The 21243-nt window shown below is 37.0% G+C and overlaps 1 protein-coding gene across 2 annotated transcripts in view; it reads right to left on the bottom strand.

Annotated features, from left to right (window-relative positions):
* The window catches only part of BIRC6 (baculoviral IAP repeat containing 6), a 184941-nt gene that overhangs the window by 114769 nt on the left and 48929 nt on the right, over positions 1–21243 (bottom strand). Inside the window, exons 14-31 of one of the 2 annotated variants that reach the window (XM_074165164.1) lie at positions 19766–19897; positions 18365–18496; positions 17892–18070; positions 17201–17331; positions 16181–16342; positions 15941–16072; positions 15581–15678; positions 14174–14321; positions 9676–9809; positions 8390–8536; positions 7677–7864; positions 6721–7035; positions 6224–6323; positions 5546–5760; positions 5160–5368; positions 4496–4842; positions 3367–3586; positions 2288–2421 (exon numbers count right to left, since the gene is read on the bottom strand). In XM_074165164.1, the coding sequence (XP_074021265.1) occupies positions 2288–2421; positions 3367–3586; positions 4496–4842; positions 5160–5368; positions 5546–5760; positions 6224–6323; positions 6721–7035; positions 7677–7864; positions 8390–8536; positions 9676–9809; positions 14174–14321; positions 15581–15678; positions 15941–16072; positions 16181–16342; positions 17201–17331; positions 17892–18070; positions 18365–18496; positions 19766–19897 (3123 nt within the window). The remainder of the gene's footprint in view (positions 1–2287; positions 2422–3366; positions 3587–4495; positions 4843–5159; positions 5369–5545; positions 5761–6223; positions 6324–6720; positions 7036–7676; positions 7865–8389; positions 8537–9675; positions 9810–14173; positions 14322–15580; positions 15679–15940; positions 16073–16180; positions 16343–17200; positions 17332–17891; positions 18071–18364; positions 18497–19765; positions 19898–21243) is intronic. The other variant, XM_074165172.1, reaches the window with a different exon arrangement.

Raw genomic sequence — 21243 nt, 5'->3', positions numbered from 1 at the left:
CAAAAAATAGTCAGAAATTGTATGTCTAGATCTCCTAAACACCAAACAGAGATTGACAGCTGCTTACATTAAAGCACATAAATTAGATGTCTCAAATTCCATAGTGTGAAATTCCTATTATCCACCAGGGATCCAACATGACAGTTATAACTGTGCATCCAAATATCTTAGTTTTTACTCCTTTGTTACTGTATTTTCACGTAGCCATTTGAGTAAGATGCAGGAAAGCCAAGACTGAGTTCAGACTAGATGAACCACACTTGCAGCACTAATGGCTGGCTATTGCCTATTTCAGTCTCACACATTAAATACAGTATTTTTGTACAGGCAGAAGGAGAAAAAAAAAAAAATGTATCTTACACATCATGCAAGAAAAATCTTTGTGTGCATGAGCAAATCTAAATGAACAGTTCTAAAGTGAACTCATGCATGCTGAATAAAGACCAGAAACCTGCAATTAATGACCATTTAATCACAGTCATTATACAAATGGCATACTTTTACATAATAGCAATACAGCAAAGTCATTAGTCCTAGAGGTTACACGCACATTTTTTCGTATCTGCGCACTGTCCTGAGCCACATTTAACTACACTGCACTTTTCACGCACTGACCTCAAAAAAGTTTTAATTAACTTAAACTATTATTAATTCCAGACCAAACAAGAAGACTAAGGCACAGGATTGACTTGTCCAAAATCACACGTAGCTGCTGGCAGCCCAAGCGATAGGATGCAGGCCCTGACTGATAACTCGTTTCATGTCCACGCTTGCAGAAAGCAGCTCACCCAAAGCAGGCAAAGGAACAGGAGGTCTCCCAGTAACAGGACCTGAACAGGAACTCCAGACTAAATTGCAAGAATAGGAATGAGTACCACTGGTGACCGCTACACATGTTTTTGGTTGGCAGAATAAAAAGAAAGGAGACTGCTGCAGAGCAAAGTATATACCTTTTCATACTTCTGTTTAAATAAATGCATTTCTTTTCCTTTTTGCTCTTTAAAAAAAAAAAAAAAAAAAATCAAAATTTTCAGCTTCTCTCCCTCCCTCCAAGTGTCCTTGGCTTATTCCTTTTTTCCCCCCTCTGCCTCAAAGTTTACAACTTCTCTCTACCCACAACGCTCACGTCTTGCTCTGATTGTCCTTTGTTTTTGAACTTTTTTCCCCAGTGAGTTTTCACCCCTTTGACCCTTAGTTATGTGTGACAGTTCTCAAATAGGAATTTCTTCTGCCGTACCTGATGCTTCCACCACACATAATAATGCCCTAGTTACTCACCTGTACTGTCCAGGAGGAAGGAAGCTGGAAGACCAGCAAATAAAGCTCTGAAGTATCAGTTACTTCTGCTTCCTAAAGTCCTCCGTGAGGACAACTAGTAAGGCAAGAGCTATGAAAGGAATTGGCAGCTGTGGGGAGAGTGCAAACAGAGGTAGAGGAGACGTAAGCTTGGGTTTGCCTCAAACTAGTTAGAGACTACAGCAGGATATGGCCACGACAGAGAAAGTACACAGTAGACCAACGGGAAGCCATAGGACAGCTTCTGACACCAGCTGTAGGCAGGCTTGTTTACATGAGAAGACAAGGTAAAAAGTAAGGACAGAGTCTCAGCTGGCATTTATCAACTTCACAACCCTAAGAAGTTTAAGTAACATATCTTCTACAATGCTGTTACATGTATGTAACAAATGAAGTAGCCTAGTGTTTGACATTTTTAAAAGCAAGCATTTTCTTCAAACTCAGGGTAGTTAAGAAAACACTCAAAGAAAGTAAAATCTGGAGAATATAATTTCAGTAATTTTTTTAGGGCCAAAAAAATGTAAATTCCTCATGATTACAAAAAAGTCCCACGTAGTTTGCAAAAAAGCATGCAGATACATCTAAGAAATTTGTCTCCATAACCTCAAAAGCTTGAAACTTGGGAAGGGTCCCATAAGCAAAAAGGGGCACTTCTTTCCAAAATGCTGAATTCCAAAGTCATTCACTAGAGTCACTAGAGCTGTCTACACATTGGATGTTCCCCTCACTTTGTTAAAACTTTAAAGCTTCCTAGCTAAATTAAAAGCAACCATATAGATTTTGCTGAGTTTGAACAGGGGGGTGGGGGAAGAAATCTCTTTTAGCACCTAAAGAACAAGAAGCTTCAGCGCATTTTAGAAGACAACTGTGTTTTGGAAATACAGTAAACGAGCAATTTCTTCTATTAATACAACAAAAATTGTGAGCTAGTCTCTCGATTTTCTAGCTTATAATGAATACGAAAATATAGTTTCCCAGATTAGAGGGCTACCTTCAGTTCTTCTGTGCACAGGTAAATGAGGTTGTAGCGGTGACAACAGGTTATCCAGGAGATTAAGTAAACTTTCTAAAACACCACTGTTGCTAAGCGATCTTTGGCCAATGCAAGAAAGCAACATGAAGACCCTAAAAATAAAATTTACATATTTAAAATTTTATTTCTTTTTCAGATCTGGTAACATTCTGAAACACCCCTTATAGAACAACACTCCCCTGGGCTTTCATCTGAGACACATGCAGATTGCTACAGAAAGCAGTACTCTGGGCCAGCAAGTGACCTGGATTTCATGTTCTATTGTTGTAAGGATAATGCAGTATTTTAGGATTAACATTTTCTCTTTCACCCTCAAGAGGTCAGCAGAGCATTCCACTTTGTACATCTGAAATAAGATCTCATCCGTTTCTTTTCCTATTACATATGATATGCTGAATAGCAGGGACAGAGAATTAAATCCACGTATTCTTATATCCTTGAATTAATTAATTTAAAAATTCATTTTAAAAATTATGAAAACATAAATGTTGCTGTCCAAAGAAGGCAGAAAGACACAGAACAGCAAATACACTTATTAAAATAAAATGCTAATGTAGAGAATATCAAAGACCTCAAATCAATAATCTGAAATAATCAACACATCTAACATTTAATGCTCAACTCTATGCTTGTTTGCTCTATATCAGAGAAATCTTTTGCATTAAATGCTAACAGTGTGCTCATCAATCCTACTTCCAAGTGCATGAGAAGAGCAGTTCGATGATGAGGGTGCATTTAAACCTGATAACCGAGAAGGCAAATTTTGACACCGGGGATCAATCCTGCTAGGTATGTGAAGATCTCCAAGTAAGGAAAAACAGCAACCTATTGTGGTGCAAGTACCAAATAGGTGCAGTAAATAACTGCAATCTGACATTTATAATTTGCAGTGCTTTTTGGGACTATTTCTTAAATCAATGGCATAGATGGATAAGTACCACACACATAACGTTTTGTAAATTCCAATGTTAAGTTAGGAATAAGGGAATTATTTAAGTGACCCACAGGCAATGTATCAATATAGACTTATACCTTACCTGTCTTGTGGGAATATGAGAAGTTGCTCTGAATTGTACAATTCCTGCAGTACGTTTGAGAGAAACTGACCCCACCATCGTTCTCCTCCACAGAGCTGAACAAGTAGAAGGCCAGTATGCAATCGTATCTTTGGGGTTCCACTGATACATAGGTGTTTAAATAATTCTTCACAAGCTTGAGCATGAAAAGTACTTTGCAGAACCACAGGAACAGAGTGTCCTTTTAAGAAAAGGGAACAAGCAACTATGTTTAAGATAACAGCTTGAAAACATAGGAGGAAAAAAATTGCAGGAAGTTTTTAAAACTTATGATTAGATTAACTGGCAAAGCGGGGAAGGAGGAGGGAACACATGGGGAGATAGAAGTTTGCAGGTAACCCATAAAGATCAGACCATTTGGTCAAAACCAACCCCTCATTATGCTTAAGTACAAATTGGCACAGAAAATTACAAGACACATACCTATCTACCAACAGAACAATATTCTGCTTTACTTTTTTTTTTTTCTAGTTGAAAAAACTATCACTCCCACTCATCCTACTTAGAACTTTCCAATTTTGATTCTCCCAGAACTCTTTCAATGGCAAGTTTAGGAAATAAAAATCCTTACTGGCTATTAAAAATCATGAACTGAGTAGAGATACTGGTTTTATGACTTGTCCCGCCCACACAGAAGCAATTTCTGCTTCTCCTCCCTATTTCTAACTGCCTCATCCTTCCCCAGTGTTGTACAGACTTTGATGCTCATAGATCCTTCCACAAGCTGATTCTACCTACGAAAACAACGTGAGTATTCTTCCTGGGAAGTCTTGTTCCTTCAGCGAACAGAATCAGGCCACAGAAGGATCAGATGACTATCTGAACAAAGGGATACACAGCGAGGACTATGGAAAAGAGAGATGGACCTCGACACCCTCTCCCATCCTTTTCAGGAGCAGGAAGAGGTTAGGTCAGCTTGGGGCCACTGGTGAAACTTTACACTGTGTTACAAGCTAGTAAATCATAGTAAAACACATCTGAATGTAGTTTAAAAGCTTTATAGTTGGAAAGCACAGATCAATATATAGAAACACTTGCAAATTGTTTCTACTAACGTGACAAAAATATCAAAACATCAAAAAATACTAACCATTGGAAGAATGAAGCAAACTAAGCAAAGTATCCAGTAAGTATCTAATGATGGTGCGTAACTGTTCTGTGGATGACATCTGAATCAACTCTTTTGGATCAGACTGTTCCTTCAGTGTTTTCCTGCTTGCACCTAGAGCGACTTTCAGCCTCTGAACAGCATGGTGAGCCAAGTTGAGTTGAAGCTGTAGCTGAATGCAGTCCTGGTAAGCAGAAAATACTCTGCTATCTTCTTCTACTGCCTTGTCTGGCTTTCGTAAAAAGTACTGGGCATTGTTAGCGCTATTGAGTGGTGGCAGGTCAATACTCTGCAGAAGGATTTCTAACCGATGACAGGCCAAATTGTACCTGAAGGGAAACATTCCACCACACAATTCAATAGGCATTAGCAAATGGCAATACATCTAACAGTTACCCTGCCAGAAGACAGCTTCTGGTATATTTTGAATGTACTGTTAAAACAGATACTGAAAAAAAAAATAATACAGTGTAGTCTTTCTTACTGCTATAAAGATATTCACCATAACAACTCTGTAATACAGGTAGAGTTTTCTTTGGTCTGAATAATATTATGGGAAGAAAAAAATAATAATCTATAACATCATGATATCCCAGTATTTTAAATTAAAATAACTAATAAGTACACATATTTTTTTTCTTCTAACCTGCATTGTATGTCTTCTTGCAATGCAACCATCATTGCCAGATGCTGGTCAATTTCTGGCTGATTTGCAGCTTCACCTTCTCCTCTGAGGGGATCATGCATTAGTTTCAGCTCATTTTCAAAGGGTAAAATATAGGTATGGCCATAATAAAATCCTAACGGAATTTTTGCTCTGGCATTTGTGCTACCATATCGACCAATAACAGTGATCTGAAAAAGAAAGCAACTATACTGTAACACAACTGTATCCAAACAGGCAAAATAAACACACAGTTAAAAATTCCTTAGAAATGTATAGCCAACTAAAGCTCGGTCTTAAGAGAAAATTCACATACTAACAAAGATCAAGAGTTTAAAAGGTAGAGTATGCAGCTTATCTCCTTTTACCTTCATAAACCTGCAAACTGGGGGTGGCAACAAGTCATGTAAAATAAGTGAATGTGTGCTAATGTCAGTAGCCACTACCAGCCGTCTTCCATCCACTTCTTCTCCTAAAGTCCAGATGTCAATTGACAAAGAAGCCAAATCTCCGCAAGTGGGAATTAATACATCCGTCAGCAATATAGGTCTTCCAAAATCTAAGGTCACAAATCTTCTTGCTCCTAACGGAAAAAGACAGGATTGCCTAATACACCAGTGCATGCTAACCAGCAAAGAGATGTTATGTCTCAAACCATAAAGTCATTGTTTATGTATGATTCAAAAGGTGTATATATCAAGTTAAAAATACCTGCACAATCTCAGAACCTCTCACTACAACTTGCACCTTTTTAAAACAAAATTCTGGCTTCAACTTAATTTATGTTTTTATGCATTATTTCAGAACAGGTGTTCTGTCCAGAGATCTAACATATTCCCCCAGGCCCTAGGATTCTACAACTTGATAAACATCACTGAATGCTGCATCTTAAACTTCCAGATACGACAGAAATGCAAACGGAGAAATATCTTTTCTTCAGAAAGCCAAGTGAGACTGCAGCTAAGCAACTTACTTAAGACCCTGGAAAATATTTTACTTCTTATTAGAAAACGTGTCAAAATCATTATTCGGAATTATAGCTTTACCTGAGTGCATTCGCTCTATAATAATCGACTGATGAGGTGGAGGTTGAAGAAAATGTGAAGCATGAGATATTGCAAGAGCAAGACCAGATCCAAGTGGATTCTGAGGAGTGGGAAAACATCAGCAAAATTAGGTCATTAAAATCTGTGCTGTTCTTTACAAAAGACTGTAAGAAAACATTTTATTATTTAAAGATGTACAATTTTGACAACACCTCACTGCATTTAGATTTGACCACGAACCATCAAAATACATTAACACCTAAGCTCAAAGGATTTATAACTCCTTATACAGTTAAGCTAGCTCCAATTAAAAGAAGCCATTTGAGGTACTATAACAACTCTCTCATGCTTTCATTAAGTCTTCCCAGTTTTTCTTTTGACATGGTTTAAATATAGTGATACAGTTTTCACATCTCTTCCAAATAAACAGATATTTACTAGCACTCAAGTACAAATTAGATCCTGATAAGGCTTAAAGCACAAAGAAAAATAATTACCGTTCTAGACTTGCTTGTATTTTTGTTATGAGCTGCAAGGTTAACTGTTGGGGGATCAATGACTGAACCAGGGAAAAGCTGAGCAAGCTCTGCATTAATAACAGCAGAAACGGCCTCATTAGGTGGAGTCAAAGGTGGAGTCATGAATAGAGGGGTTGTTTTTGGTGTGGGTGGAATGACATCTGAAGGATGGATGAAGAACCCCGGAGCTGCTACTGGATTAGAAGGCACAGAGTTGTGAACAGGACCAACTGCTGATGCTGCTGCTGCCGCCGCTGCTGTTGTCTGATGCAGTTTTGCTTCCAGCTTGGCTTTCTGGGGGGGAAAATGAAAGCGGTGTATGTAGCAGAAAATACTGCTTGTGAACACAGTAATAGTATTGAACTACAAGTTCAACTTTTGTTATAAAACTGGGTTTAATAAATCCAAGCTACCTTCAACATAGGCATGTTAGATGTCCAACTATAAGCTGAAAAATGAAACCCTACTCAATTTGACCTGACTTGCTGAGACACATGAGTAATGAAGTAATTAGAGTAATCAAAAAATAATAAAAAACCTACAACTAAACAGCAAGATAGAGTCAACACAGCTTTGCACTGACAATGGCTTTATGACTGGTACTTCCCTGTGTCAGCAATTGGGTTTTTCATTTAAGTGGGCTTTTTCAATTTCAGACTGATACACTTATGCATTAAGACTCAGTTTTGATTATGAACTGCCAACCCACCCTCAAAATACACAAAAAACCAAGTCTGAAAGACCAAAGCAGCATGGGAGACACTCTCAGCATTTTGCGTAGTAAGAGTGCTCCTCAGTGCGGCACTGTTCCTTCCTCAAATACACTATGGAGAAAAAAGAAAAAAAAAAAATAAAAAGGCAACTAGCTCTGCAACTACTTTCTCAGCTTTTGAAGTTTAGACACAGCATTAAAAAATAGCCAAATAGCCTCCAACCTGTTGCTGAAGCTTCAAAAGCTGCTGCTGTTTCTCTTGCAGCACCTGGAGCTGTTGCTCGGCTGAGGCCATTGCATGAGAGAGAGACTGCAAAGCTACCTGGGCTGCTGAACTCAGTGCTGTCGAGGCTTCCCCAACCGTTCCAGAAGAGAGGCCACCAACTGCTGGGGTAACCCCAAAGGTACTCACTGGCATGAAACAAACAAACAAACCAAAAACACGTATGTAGAAAGGAAATGATAAAATACACCTTGAATTTAGTTCCTTACTAATTGTTAAGAGCAATGTAAAACCAAGAGAAATATCTCCATTTATGCAGTTCTTGCTACACAATAACATCATCTTGAATCACAAAGTATATGGTTTATAGACAATGCACACTCATCACACTTGCAACATTTTCATTACAGAAAAGCCATCTAATGCCCTGGAATTCTTTCACCACATAAAGCTGCACGATAAAGATGCAACCTTGTATGTTATACTCTTCGATAGAAACAAATTGATTCAAATTAATAAATTTTGAACCCAGATTGTTTGTTAAGCTCTAAGAAGTTTAACTTCACAAATATTAACTATTTTTAAAAAACCAACATTTCAATACTCATAAAACTACAGGCAATCTGTTTGTCAAACAGTGCTCATTATGTCCAATTAAAAATACCATATTGTGGAACTATGCTAAGTAGAAAGAAATGAAAAATTGTATATACCAGTAAACGTACTTGCATCGTCCCTTTCTATTCTAGTTCCATCACTTGTTGAAACACAGGTAAAGTGCAGAGGTTCGACTTCCAGAAGTCCAGTAAGGGAAGTAAAACTACCTTCAGCAGCTGCACAGCTGCTTATTTTCCCATTTCCTGAAAGAGAAATAATATCTGCACAATCAGCTGATGTTTTCTTGATAGTGACATTTCAAGACATGAAGAATCAAAAGGGACAACTAAATATAATCCACATATTTTATTACTTCCCATTGTGGAACAAACACCTTAACACTATCACATCCGCAATATAAATGGAAGTATATATTAAAATGGATAACGCTGCCAAATCTGAACAGAGTATCTTAAGTCTAACAGAGTATCTTAAGTCTTTAAGTAAGTCAAACTATTAAAAGTGACAGCAGAAGCATAGTGTAGCCTTCTTAATTCTAGAAATTAATTACATATGGATGCTCTATTCTTCCTACACTATGACAAAATTAGCTTGCAAGAACACATTGATGTCACTGGAAAGGAAGAGAAAGAAAATAACAAACTAAGATCATACACCCAGTTAGTGTAAGAACTAGACTATTATTCAATATACTAACAAATTCACAGTGTTGTACGGAGGGAGGGATGGGAAGGAGATGGACAAGAGCATAAAGAAAAGGAAAGGAGTCACTACAACTGATGAATATGCTTGCTATGAAAAGAATTTCCTGACAGGTAAAAATTGCCTCATTCTTAGGACATTCCATGGCCTTAAGATTCACTTATGAACTAACCTGAGAGCACAGGTACAAATATGCTTTTAAGGTATTTTAATGCCTCTGAAACAGAAAAAGTATCTCATTAAATCTGTAATATTTAAGTAGAAAAGTGCTGTATGGCAGCTTCCCAACTTCAGAAAAATCCATTTAGATTTCTCTGCCTACGAGACAGTTGCTAGTCAAAATGAATAATAACTCAAAGAAGCTGCTCAATAGAAGTGACAGATGCTTCCTAGATGGCTCTGACCCAGGGAGTGATAGCAGCCTTTCTGTTTAATCTCTAGCCTTTTCTTAGATCTCTTACAGGATAAGAAAAGAACAGATTCCAGAAAGGCTTTTTTCTTGCCCTGAGGGCTACAGGAAATGTAAGAGATCTGATGAAGCAAGAGAATATCTTGAACTTCATTATGTACAGCTATAAAACAGATGGAAAGCATAAAACCACATCTTTACTAGAGGAAAACAGTATAGCAGAGAGAATTACCAATTCTTCCACAATAGGTTACTGTTAAACATACATACCTGATAGAACATCAGACAAATCAATTTCATCTGACTGTACTCCAATGCTGCTGTTGTATACATTTTTACAAGAAGAGCCACTTATTTCCAAATCAAACAGAACTGGATCAAAAGGAGAACTATATAAGCCGTATCTGTAAACAGAATAAGACAAACAGCTCTACTCAAACAATAAGAGTTTATATTAAATTATTTATAGAAAAAGGCCAAGTATTGCATCATCAGGATTTATTATATTCCAAACTGTTATTTTCATTCAAACCACAATAGCTTAGAAACTACCATTTATTTATATTTCATTAAAGTCATTTCTTAGTTAAACTTTTCAAACAGCTTATGATGCGAAATAAGTAACTCTTTGTTACTTAACAGTTTTGAAGATAAAATATTGTCCTGGAAACATGACATATAATCACACTTCGACATGGAAACTAGAACTACAAGTCTTAGACAATTAGCCACAGCAATACGCATGCCTGCACATGGCAAATCAGATATTTATCTGAAGCCAATAAAAACACAGTATTGTTTTCCAAAACAGCAAAAGAAATTCCACCTCAGCTTGTTCTTCCAGCTGAAGTAAGGAAAAAAAAAGGAAATGCTGCTAGGGATACCAATCAACACTTGGGAGTACTTTAAATATCTCAAGAAATTCTCATTAATCCTACTCTGGCTGTACTGCAGGGGACAAAATAATACAATCACCCAAGTAACAAGGCAGTCCCTAATCAATCAGGGTTTTATAACCCTAGAAAAAGGAAAACCCAAAGTAATAACAAAGTCAGCATCAGGTTTTTTGTGTACCAGTACCTATTACAAGCAACTAACAAGAGAAGACAAAATGGAAACCAGGCCAAATTATTAAGCAGGAGTAGAAAGAAACAATGCATCTGTGTGGGTACAAAAGTGAGAAACATAATGTTTTGCGATTTGACTGGCAAGAACCAGAACAAATATGAAATATTTCCATGAACACACCAGCAGCGACAGGCAGTTCCTCCACCCCCTTTCCCCTCTGCCTTCAGGCAGCTTCTCCGTTCTTTAGCAGGCGAGGAAAGCACCCAGCCCATAACGCTGAGAAGGCTGGAGCATTTACGATGTCTTTTTTGATCAAGTAGTCACAAAAGGATAAGTGTCTACATGAATACTACAACACCAGCAACAAGGTAGAACAGGTTCTAGACTTCTCTGAATGTTAAAGTGCTTCCATGCTGGCTGGGCTCAATGCTTTTTGCCACAGAATATTAAGACTGTAACCAGTCAGAAAAAGACCTTACACAAAAGAGCAATAATTGCTGCTAATCTCAAAAAAAAAAAAAAAAAAAGGGGAGGGGAAGGAAGTAAAATCTGAGACTTACACATCAACCCATTTAACATACGTTCCCCAACCAAGTTATCTACAAGCACCTACAAGGTAGCAAAGTTAAGATGAGAACTTTATACTAAGAACACCACATATTAGATGAATCTAGATTGCTCTCTACAAGCATGTACTACACAGAAAGAGGGCATCCTGTACATCTAGCAAGACCAATGTATTTGCTGCATGACCTTTTTTCATAAGCAAAGTGAGACAACATACTACTGTGAAGTGGGTACTGAAACACATAAAAATGCTCAGACAAAATTCAGTAGGGTACGTTTACAGCCTGCTTTAGACCTCAGATTTACATACTCAATAAATTAGGTCAGTTCAACATTAACACTCATTACTTGCATGATTTAAGTGAAGATTTTGAATGATTAAGTAAGCACGTTATAAAACATAAAAAGGGGTTTCAAGAGCTTTGTAGAATAGGATCAGAATTTGAATGTATTGCAGAGAGTTAAATACATTGTTTAACCCAGATTTATTTCAACAAGCATAGTGCCTTTTACTGGTCCTTCAGCATGAATGATCAAGTTTGCAGTTTTAAGCTGCATAAGCAACACTTTTCAGAAAAGGATATAGAAGTTACAACAACAAGAAACAAAGAATGAATCAACAATGTAACATAAAAAACTCATCATCCTATTCATCTATGCAGTAATGAATACAAACTATGTGAAATACCTCTTCTGCTTCACATCAGAGATCTCAGTTGGAATAATATTTACAATTTTGTGTTCCACAATTCAAGGAAGATGAGGACCAAAGAAAGCAGCTCAAGAAAATGCTTTAAGAATGAATACAGATCTGGAGAATACAATCAAGACACAAACGTTCTCTAGACATCCAAAATTTGTTAAGAATTAAATAATCTGCTCTTTACCGCCAAGGTGGACACAGGATACAAAGATTAAAGGGCTTTAGTTGCAGCAGGAGAGATTTCAGATTAGATGTGGGTAGAAGGCAGTTCCAGTGCTAATGATAAGAATAATTAAGCCATGCAATAGCTTACAATATTTAGAATAATTAAATTCCACTACCACTTTAATCAGAGGCTTTCAAGAACAGGCTGGAAGTCGTCAGATTTTCTAGAGACAAACCAACCTGCTTTGTTGTAGGACAGCCTAAAATACTGTCTGAACTCCCTTTTTTGTTGTTCTCTGAACTGCAAGCCATGTAACACACCCATCTCGCCTTATCCTTGCAAGTTCTACTTGTTTTACTGTGACACGACAGTAAAATGAGTACTACTCTGTCTTAAGACAACACGAATGTGCAGCTCCTTTAAATAGATATCTGCTTTTATTTGATTACCAAATGTTAGCATATTGTACCTGGAAACAATGACAAAGACAAAAAAACCAATACTAGAAACTCTGCAATACAAATCCAGGGAAATATAATAAAATAGAACTCAGGGAGAGGGAAGGACGAAAAGAGTAAAGCAATGGCTCTCTACAAATTTATCTTTTTTTTTTGAAAAAAATATATTAATACTTACCTTCTACATTAAAAAAAAAGGGGGGGGGGAGAGCGAAATGACGGTATTCTCTTGATCTGCACACATATAAAGGAAAGCCCAATAAATTCCACCTAAATTAGTAAACCAGGTCAAGAAATAGTCAGACCTTGTTAGAGAGCGAGCTATAGTAATCAAATACGGGATTAGACAGATGTGTCTGCTGCTATTCTTATCCTAACTATGGGGATACCGAGTTAAAAGAAAAAGCAAATTTAGCTCCAGGATGAAAATCAGTAAAAGATCATCTAGAAACATTTAGAAAACCTAAGCTTGAAGGATGTCAAGAACAGGGGCTCACTTCAGAAAGTTTCCCTTGACACGCAGACAGCTGTGTTCACCACTAAGTGATCTGAAATGTCACATGTGCCAAACTCAAAGGTGGGCAACTGGAAAGGAAAAAACCCTTCTATTTGAGATATGCTGTTTAAAGGAAGTACTATGAAACAATCTATACGAAGGAACGAGTAAAATCCTACAGCCGGGTGCCATTCTCATGTCATTTCCACATTTTTCTCCTCCATCTGGTTTCTAAAGAAAATTCAACATGAAAACCTTTTAGTTTTCCAGTTCACTTTGTGTATTTTTCAAATTTCTCCATTAACCAGTAACCACTTCTATTGCTGGGATAAGTCTTCCAATCAGCTGCAAGAATTAGAGATGGTGAAATAAAGTAACTAAGAGGACTGTAGTAGGGAGCATGCTAAGGATCCAAGTATAACACCCAAGAACAACTTTTTTTATCAAAGAATTTGGGATTACAGTCCTTAAAAGAAACCAAACCACCAAAAACCAAAACCCCAAAATGAACGAACATCCCTTCCCCTCAAACTTAGCTCACTAAATTTTCAATTTGACCTGAAGATTCTGAACTAACCTGTATCAAACCTCTTCTACCTTTATCTTCCTTGAGTTGGAGGAAAACTCTTGCCCACAAATCACAACTGAAAGAGCTGTCTAAGAGCAGCATGTTACTGTCATCATAACATGGCTTTGGAAACCGGTACAAAACTGCATCACCAGAGATTTCCTTTAGGTATCATGTAAATTCAAAGTTAAATGGCCAATCAGTTCAATATGTAAACGATGCAACATCACAGTCTGAAATTGCATTGATATATAATTTACAATAAGAACCTACATTCCCAGTAAATTACTCAAGGTCTCTATACTTACAATCTGACCTTTAGTAGCAATACATTAAATGTACGGTCATCTTACAGAGAGACTACAATTTTGTGTAGCATTACAAAGAACTGAAATTATTCAGTGTATTTGATTCCCTCCCACATTTAAAACAGGACATGTTTGTTAATCCTTACAGTAAAAATCATAAATACTGACTTAAGGTTTGCACAGACTTCAAACATTACATACACATTTGCTGATTTAAAGTGCACTGTAAATTGCAAGATAGCAATTAAATTCACCTTTAACTTTGAACAAGTCAAAAGTATTTCCCAGAGCTGTATCACATTAATCCTTGCTCAAATACAGCAAAATTCATCTTTTTTTAAACAGCCAACCTTTTTTCAGAACACCAGAGAACGGCATTTGACAGTTTATATGTTTGTCTTTATTAAGTTTACAACAACCATGTTTCTTAGTACCTTGTTTGGAGTAATGCTTCCATAGGTGTTAGGCGATCCTGCAACTGTCGGGATACAGCAGTTAGCAGTGATGCACAAGCTGTACTACATCCCGCCAAATCTTCATCCTTTACATAATTCAGCAATACGAAATACCAGTACACGGATCCTGCATTAAAAAAAAAACCACAACCAATTTCAGGTGAAACATGATGTGAATTTTCCACTCAGAAAGCATACTCTGAAGCATACATAATCAATGGAAGTGATAAATGACGTATCTAATGGTTACTGAATACAGACTAGGAAGCACTCTCCCCCTTTCCTTTTTTTGCGAGACTTCGATTTAGAATCATTCTGTAATCATTAGTTTCCACAACTACTTCAAATTCTCTTATCAACTAATTCATAATTGAAGAAAAAAGGTTCCCAAGAGATAGCTTCACACATACTTCTTTCATTGCTTATGCCCACTGCTTCTACTAATCACAACAATCAAAATGTTCTTAATACACTAAGGTGCTAGGCTAGGGGTTTCAATCCCTTCAGAACCAAGCCTTACTCTAGACTCAACTCTTCCTCTCCTTTTATCCTCTGTTTTTGGCTGCTGTCTCCTTATTCTGTATTTGCTGGAGGCACTATTTCCTCATAGATCAATTCTGGGAGCACAGTGCAGTGGTTCTGTACAGAAACACAAACCTCAGCTTCCTTCTCCCTCCCTCTGTGCATTCCACACCCTCAACAGCAGAATGTTAAATGTTTCCACCTGGGTGGTAGCACAATAAGCATTTTGGACTGCAAACTAATTTTCCTGCATTAGCCCTTGAGGATGCCAAGCTAGATGCAATTCAACAACATCATACTGTGAAAAACACGAAGCAGGTCTTCCCACCCCAAATACAAGTACTAAAGTCATCTTCCCATTCAATCTGGCACTCAAAAGGCTTCAACAAAGTGTTAAGATACCATTACTCTGCAATGTAGATAAGGAAGGAATTTAATTTAGCTAAAAGTTTCATTTTAGTGCAGAAGTAACAGATGTGGATTGCCAGCTGAACATCATTTGGATAGCCAGGATCCCTAGAATAAATCTCCTAATTTTCAGAAATAACAGACAATCCTGACCATCACTTATGCCAACAGAATCTACGGTTGCTGAACACCTTTGAAAATTCTTACAAAACTTATTTAAGCTCTCTGAAAAATGTCAGTGCCTTAGCACTCTGTTTTAAGCAAGATAATTTGCTTGAAATTCCATCATGTACAAATACTTCATCCTTGGATACCCCCTGACCAGGCCACTCCAAGAAGCAGTTTGTACTAACTGAACAATTACCTAATTCTTATTTCACAAGAGAGTCCAACAAAACATACCAAACAACACACCTCCTGTGTATTTTTTTATAACAACAAACATTGTATACATACCACCTGTCGCAGCGGCAGGCAAAAGAGGCATATTGTCAAGTAAAGCTTTTAGAAGAACTGATCCAAACCCCTGCTGACTTGGGTCACACCTGCCATTGCTACAAAGAAACACACAGATACTTTAACATTTAATGAAGTAAGAATGAAACATGAAATCTCCTCCAGAAGATGAAGCCAAAAGACTGACATTCTTTGCAGTCATTCCCTGACACATTTTTCTTCAACAGATCTCCCAGATCTTGTTGCTTTATAAATTCAATGTTAAACAATAACAAATGTGTATACACAATTCAGACTGCATGCAAAACCCCCAAATATATATAAATACATAAAAATAAATAAATATAAATAAACACTGACCTGATGCACAGTGCAAGAAACCGCGCACATTTGTGAGCTATGCTCCGCCCAGCTTCAAAGAAGCAAACACGTATTATATCAGAGACACATTTACGTGTTTTAGAAAGCAAGCTGTCATTTCCTTCCTTTGAGCTGCAAAAACAAGTTGTATGCTTTAGAGAATCATATAAAACTTTATTTTTTTAACAGAGCTGACAGTGAGAAATAGCCATGCTAATTTAAACACAGTTTCTCTCTGACCTGCCAGGCCCATTTGAATACACTCCAGCCAGCCAACAAAGCGTGTCTAGTACAAGACTCTGAGCGTGTTCTGTAGTCAGGCCATCATCTGTCTTCTTGCAAAGAGTGGTGAGCAGCTTCTCGTGGAACTCTGAAAACTGCAACATGGCACATCGTTGAACTCTAGGGAGGAGGGGAGGGAAATAAAAAACAGAATTATCCAATGTGGCCATTCTCCCATCAAAGCGTCCCTCCAGCTTTGTATCCTGTCCTAGGAGTCACAAAACAAAGATGACCAGATGAGTGTAAAACCAGTACACAAGCATAAATGATACTTTCTGTGCACGCATTCCAAATCTTCCTATTTTCTGCTCACAAAGCTTCCTGGGTTACTGTATATTTACTAACTTTCAGGATTATTTTTTTTCCCCTCTGTTAACTTGTCTAGTAACTTCTAAACCTAAACAAACCTTCGTAATCTACAACACTCTTTGGCAACCATTTGCACATACCTCTTCGCAGCCCCTTTGACCTCTTTAAGCTGATTACAGCCACCATTGCGGGGTGGCAGCTGGTCATACAAATTAAATACTATATTATCTGTATTTAGGCCTGTAGTACCAATCCATAGACTTTAACCAGTTTTTTGAGTACTAATTTGTTAATTTTGATTCTAAACTTTTTGACAACTAACATACTCTCTGCTGTAAGAAACAAGACAACATGTGAAAACAGAAAGGAAAGATGCTTCCTTTACAAAAATCTGTCCAGATAATTTATCTAAATTACCAAAAAAACTTATTTACATTTGCCTTTTCAAGTCAGGCAAATAATCATTCAACATACAGTTTCATGCACGGTGTTGTTCTACCACAACCTGTACAGCACAGTGCCCTCAAACTCACAGGATCTTCCACATAAAATGTTTATGAAATGACAACTTGAAACAGTGGTTTGTCCTGAGCTATTTTGAAAACTATGTATTTTATGACAAGTGTTACTAAAGCTAATAGTTTTTACAATTAAAAAACACCTACTAACCTTTCCTTTGAAATTGAAGTTTTTTTAAATCTTCGAATTGTTACAGAGACTTCTTGAAGTAAGTCACAGCCTCTCAGATTATCTGATTTTCTTGAAGAATTAGTGGCTTCAATTTTGCTAGATGGCTTTTCCTGATTTTTCGGGGGGGAAAAAATTAATTCATGTATAACGTGTTTTGACTGCTTCATTTGTATATCTCATTCAGTGAAATGCATACAGTTCAGTAAAATTTCTCAGTTTGAGCATTCCATTAAAATAGACTACTTTTATTCACTAATTGCTTTAATACAGAACATCAAATTCAACAATGATCTGTATTTTATTATGTTCTAACCGTTCTAATAATGTCCACATCATCCAATCTTACAACTGCAATGATCAAGATTAAAATACACACAACAATCTTTGTAGGAGGATGAGGTATATCAGCTACTGCAAACACTAATGGAAACAAAGTTTCAAAAACAAGTACTCAGAATGGGAAAGTGGTAGAACAAACTAAACTTTTCAACTAAACTTGCACAGAAGAAACAACTTAGAGATGCTGAACTCTGCTTCTTGTTAGCGTCAATTCTTAAAAAAGTCATTTTTAATGGATCTTAATTCTCCTAACAGCTGTTTCATTTTCAGATTACATAAATCATACTAATTCTACAACTTCAACACAGGTGTCTTCTTGGCTATTCATTACCTTGCCTGCTGCAACTTTTGCCAACAATGAAGCAAGGGAATGGCCCTTGTTAGTCTGAGGTTTGAGAGATGGTATTCTAACAACTGGTCTAATGCCACCATTGCAGATTTCTTCTGTTCCTCTGTCATTCACTGCTTTAACATGAATTAAAAATGAGCGGTACTTGCCACCAGCCATGCCTAAAAGTGGAAAGAAAAAAAAAAAAAGGAGAGGGAAGTAGAGGTAGAAAATTTGCATGGTTTACTAGGGCAAGTTGTAAACACATTTCCACTTCACAGATATAGTGTACAAGAAGAGCTCAACTACATTAATTACAGTACTTTAGGAGCAGTTTGAAAATGTAACTCACTATTGTGTCATTCAGCAAAACTTGTCAACGTGGAAATAAATACAAACCGAAGTCCGACTACAGAAGTATGGGATGCACTTTAGCCACACATACTTCAAGTGAATAGCTTAATAAACTGACTTACCTTTAACAAGCTTTGGACTTGTTAGTGTCAACATTCCAGCATGTCCTGATAGATCAAGTCCAGTAGCCAACCATACTGGACCACAAAGTATATCTTCCTTGTGTTCCTCCAGGAACGGACACAATCTAAGACCTTAAAACACATGAGTAGTATGGACCTGAATTACTCATATATAAGACACAAAATCTGATAATTTGCATGGGTTAAAAATACACCATGTCAAACTCTGATCACTACATACATAGAAAGTCTACATCAAAAAACTATCAGTTACTTGAGGTTCACTTTTAGCCATTTACCAGTGAAACCAATAGAGGTCAACAACAGTTTTCAAAGCATTTTCAGTTATATTACATGGATAATACGTATAACTGGCTCAGAGCTACAAAATACACAACTGATAAAATGATGAACCAGTATGTCTTGATCCACAACTCTCACTGGGTCTTTTCTGAAGCAGGACAGAAGTGTTGAAATAATAAAAAAAAAAAAAAGAAAAAAAAAAGAGAGAGACAAAGACCAAAAAAAGAAAAAAAGAGACGAATTTGTTTCTTTTCCTGTGGTACATGGAAATTATCATTCACTTTTCTGCTTCTTTCTCAGCATGAAAACCTCCTTCCTTTCTTTCATAACCCTTCGATCTCCACCCCCAATCCTTTTGCAACACCTTTCTTGGAGTCATAGAACCATATAATTGTTTGGTTTGGAAGTGACCTTTAAAGTCATGCTCTAGAGAAGCCTGATCACATGAAAGGACAGATGTAAAGTAAGACTGTTGAAAGGACCAAGAAAAAGAATCATAGCTCTGGAACAGATTCACTCAAACTATCAATTTTCACTCTGTAGCTCTCCTCACTCAGATCCAATCTGATTGCCTTTCAGAGTCTCTCTATCAGATTTTGTGGAAGAGTACTGATTAACAAAAAAAGTTACAAAAACAGGCACAGCAAGTCTGATATAGCTGAAAATTGACATGACTAGCTCTGAATTCTTTAACCAGCTGTTTCTTTTTCTTGATTTACAGCAGCAGACTCTACAAAAGCAGGGTATACAAAGAAAAATTCTATTAAAACTAAGGAAACGAAATAAAGTACTGCTGAAACAGGGTAAGAGTTTAAGTTAGAAAGGTGCCATATCAGTCTACTTGATTTCTAAACTCAAACATTCATCTGCTTATAAGCACTAAAAGTCTCCAGTACTTTTTTCTTGGTGTGTTTGTGTTAAACTTTCAACTCATACAGTAAACAGACCAGTGAGAGAGGCAACGCTGAACAGGGCTCAGAAAATAGTCTATTTGAAATGGCTGAGAAATTTTTGCAGAGAAATTCCAGTACATCATTAAAAAAAGAAAAAAGCAAGCTCATATTTCAAACAAGGTATAACAAGAAAAATAAAACTTACATTGTGGTTCCTCTACATCCATATACTGCATTTCTTCATTTAATTCAACCAGTCCTGGTTTTCCATTTCTCTCCACTTCAATATTATGAGCTGGAGATAAAGGAAATGTGATCTGTCTATCTACTGCTGCTTCTGGAAATAAAAATATTAGCAAGATTTCATAAACATTGCTTAAGGCTCACAGAAAACAGAAGCAGTAATGCTCATAGCAAATTTATCAGCTTCCTGCCCAAAACACTATTTCTAAGATAGGCATGTTTTTCATATTAGGTTTGCAACTGAACTTGCAGCAAATAGCTAAAAAACATTTATTTGAATGACCTGTAAACAGCCTGCTTTAACACTGTCTGAATTTTCTCCTAATAATCAACTGCAGATTACTCCTAAGTAATTAGATTTCAGTATTGGAAGTCTGATAATTTAAACTGAAAATAACTAGATTGCTCCTGCTGAACATCAGACATTATTTTGATAACATTTAAGTACAGCTCTTTTTTTAATTAAATGGTTCTCATGAATCATAGATGAAAAGGACATGCAAGCAAATGAACAAGAAGCATATACAGTGAATTAAGTGCCAGATCAAAAACATTAGTTCCAAACCAGAAGAATTATGCCTCTGGCCTTCCTGTTATTACACACTACACATTTAACTGGTTCCAGGGTTCCTGTTGTACAAAATAAACTCTTCTCTACAGACCTTCCTAAGCTTCATTATCTTAAAATTTCAGCTCCTTTCTCATCTTACGTAGGCAGAGAAGGGGAGGGTGAGGGGTAGTAAACTGAATTTCAGTCTGAAGATTTTATACCTTTTCAAGAGCCACCAAACAATCCTGAATATTACTTTTCCCTGGGATTAGGACATTTTAGTTACTGTCCAGCACAGATATTAATTATCTAGATTTGTGTTCCTTTATACTGAAATCATTAGTGTTCTATTACTTCACTCAGTAGGACGCAGAAGAAAAGGCAAATGTCATGAAGGTCCTTTCCCAAAACCCAAGAAATTGAAAAAGAGTAGGAAGCAACTGCAATGCAGTAACACTTGAGAGGATGTTGGTTAGTTGAGGCTCCCCAGTTCTACTGAAAAGAAAAAAAAAAAACCTTGCCCAGGTTGCCTTGCAGGCACTCTCACATCCCCCAGCCCTTTCCAGACTAAGTATACCCTGGCCCTCCACTCCATCCTTTCTCCACCCTATCCATAAAAGAAAAAAGCAAATTCCACTACTCTGCACGTAAAGAAGTGAAACGTCACTTTCTGGAAGAGCTCTGCATGTCTTATGTTCTGCATGCTGCACTGTAAAGTATCCACAAAAAGTTCTGGCAATTTATTTCACAGCCAAATCAAATGTCTTCAAAGAATTACCAACTCATGGAACTGTTTGCTCAGCAATACTTAAAACTGAAACATTATGGAAGAGAGTTCAGTATTTCTTCTACTGTTTTGTTTCACATTCTCACATTAATTCTGACATCCA

The sequence above is a fragment of the Numenius arquata genome, chromosome 2 (genome assembly GCF_964106895.1).
Source record: "Numenius arquata chromosome 2, bNumArq3.hap1.1, whole genome shotgun sequence".
NCBI classification, from domain to species: Eukaryota; Metazoa; Chordata; class Aves; order Charadriiformes; family Scolopacidae; genus Numenius; species Numenius arquata.
This window is presented reverse-complemented; position numbering and strand designations above follow the sequence as displayed.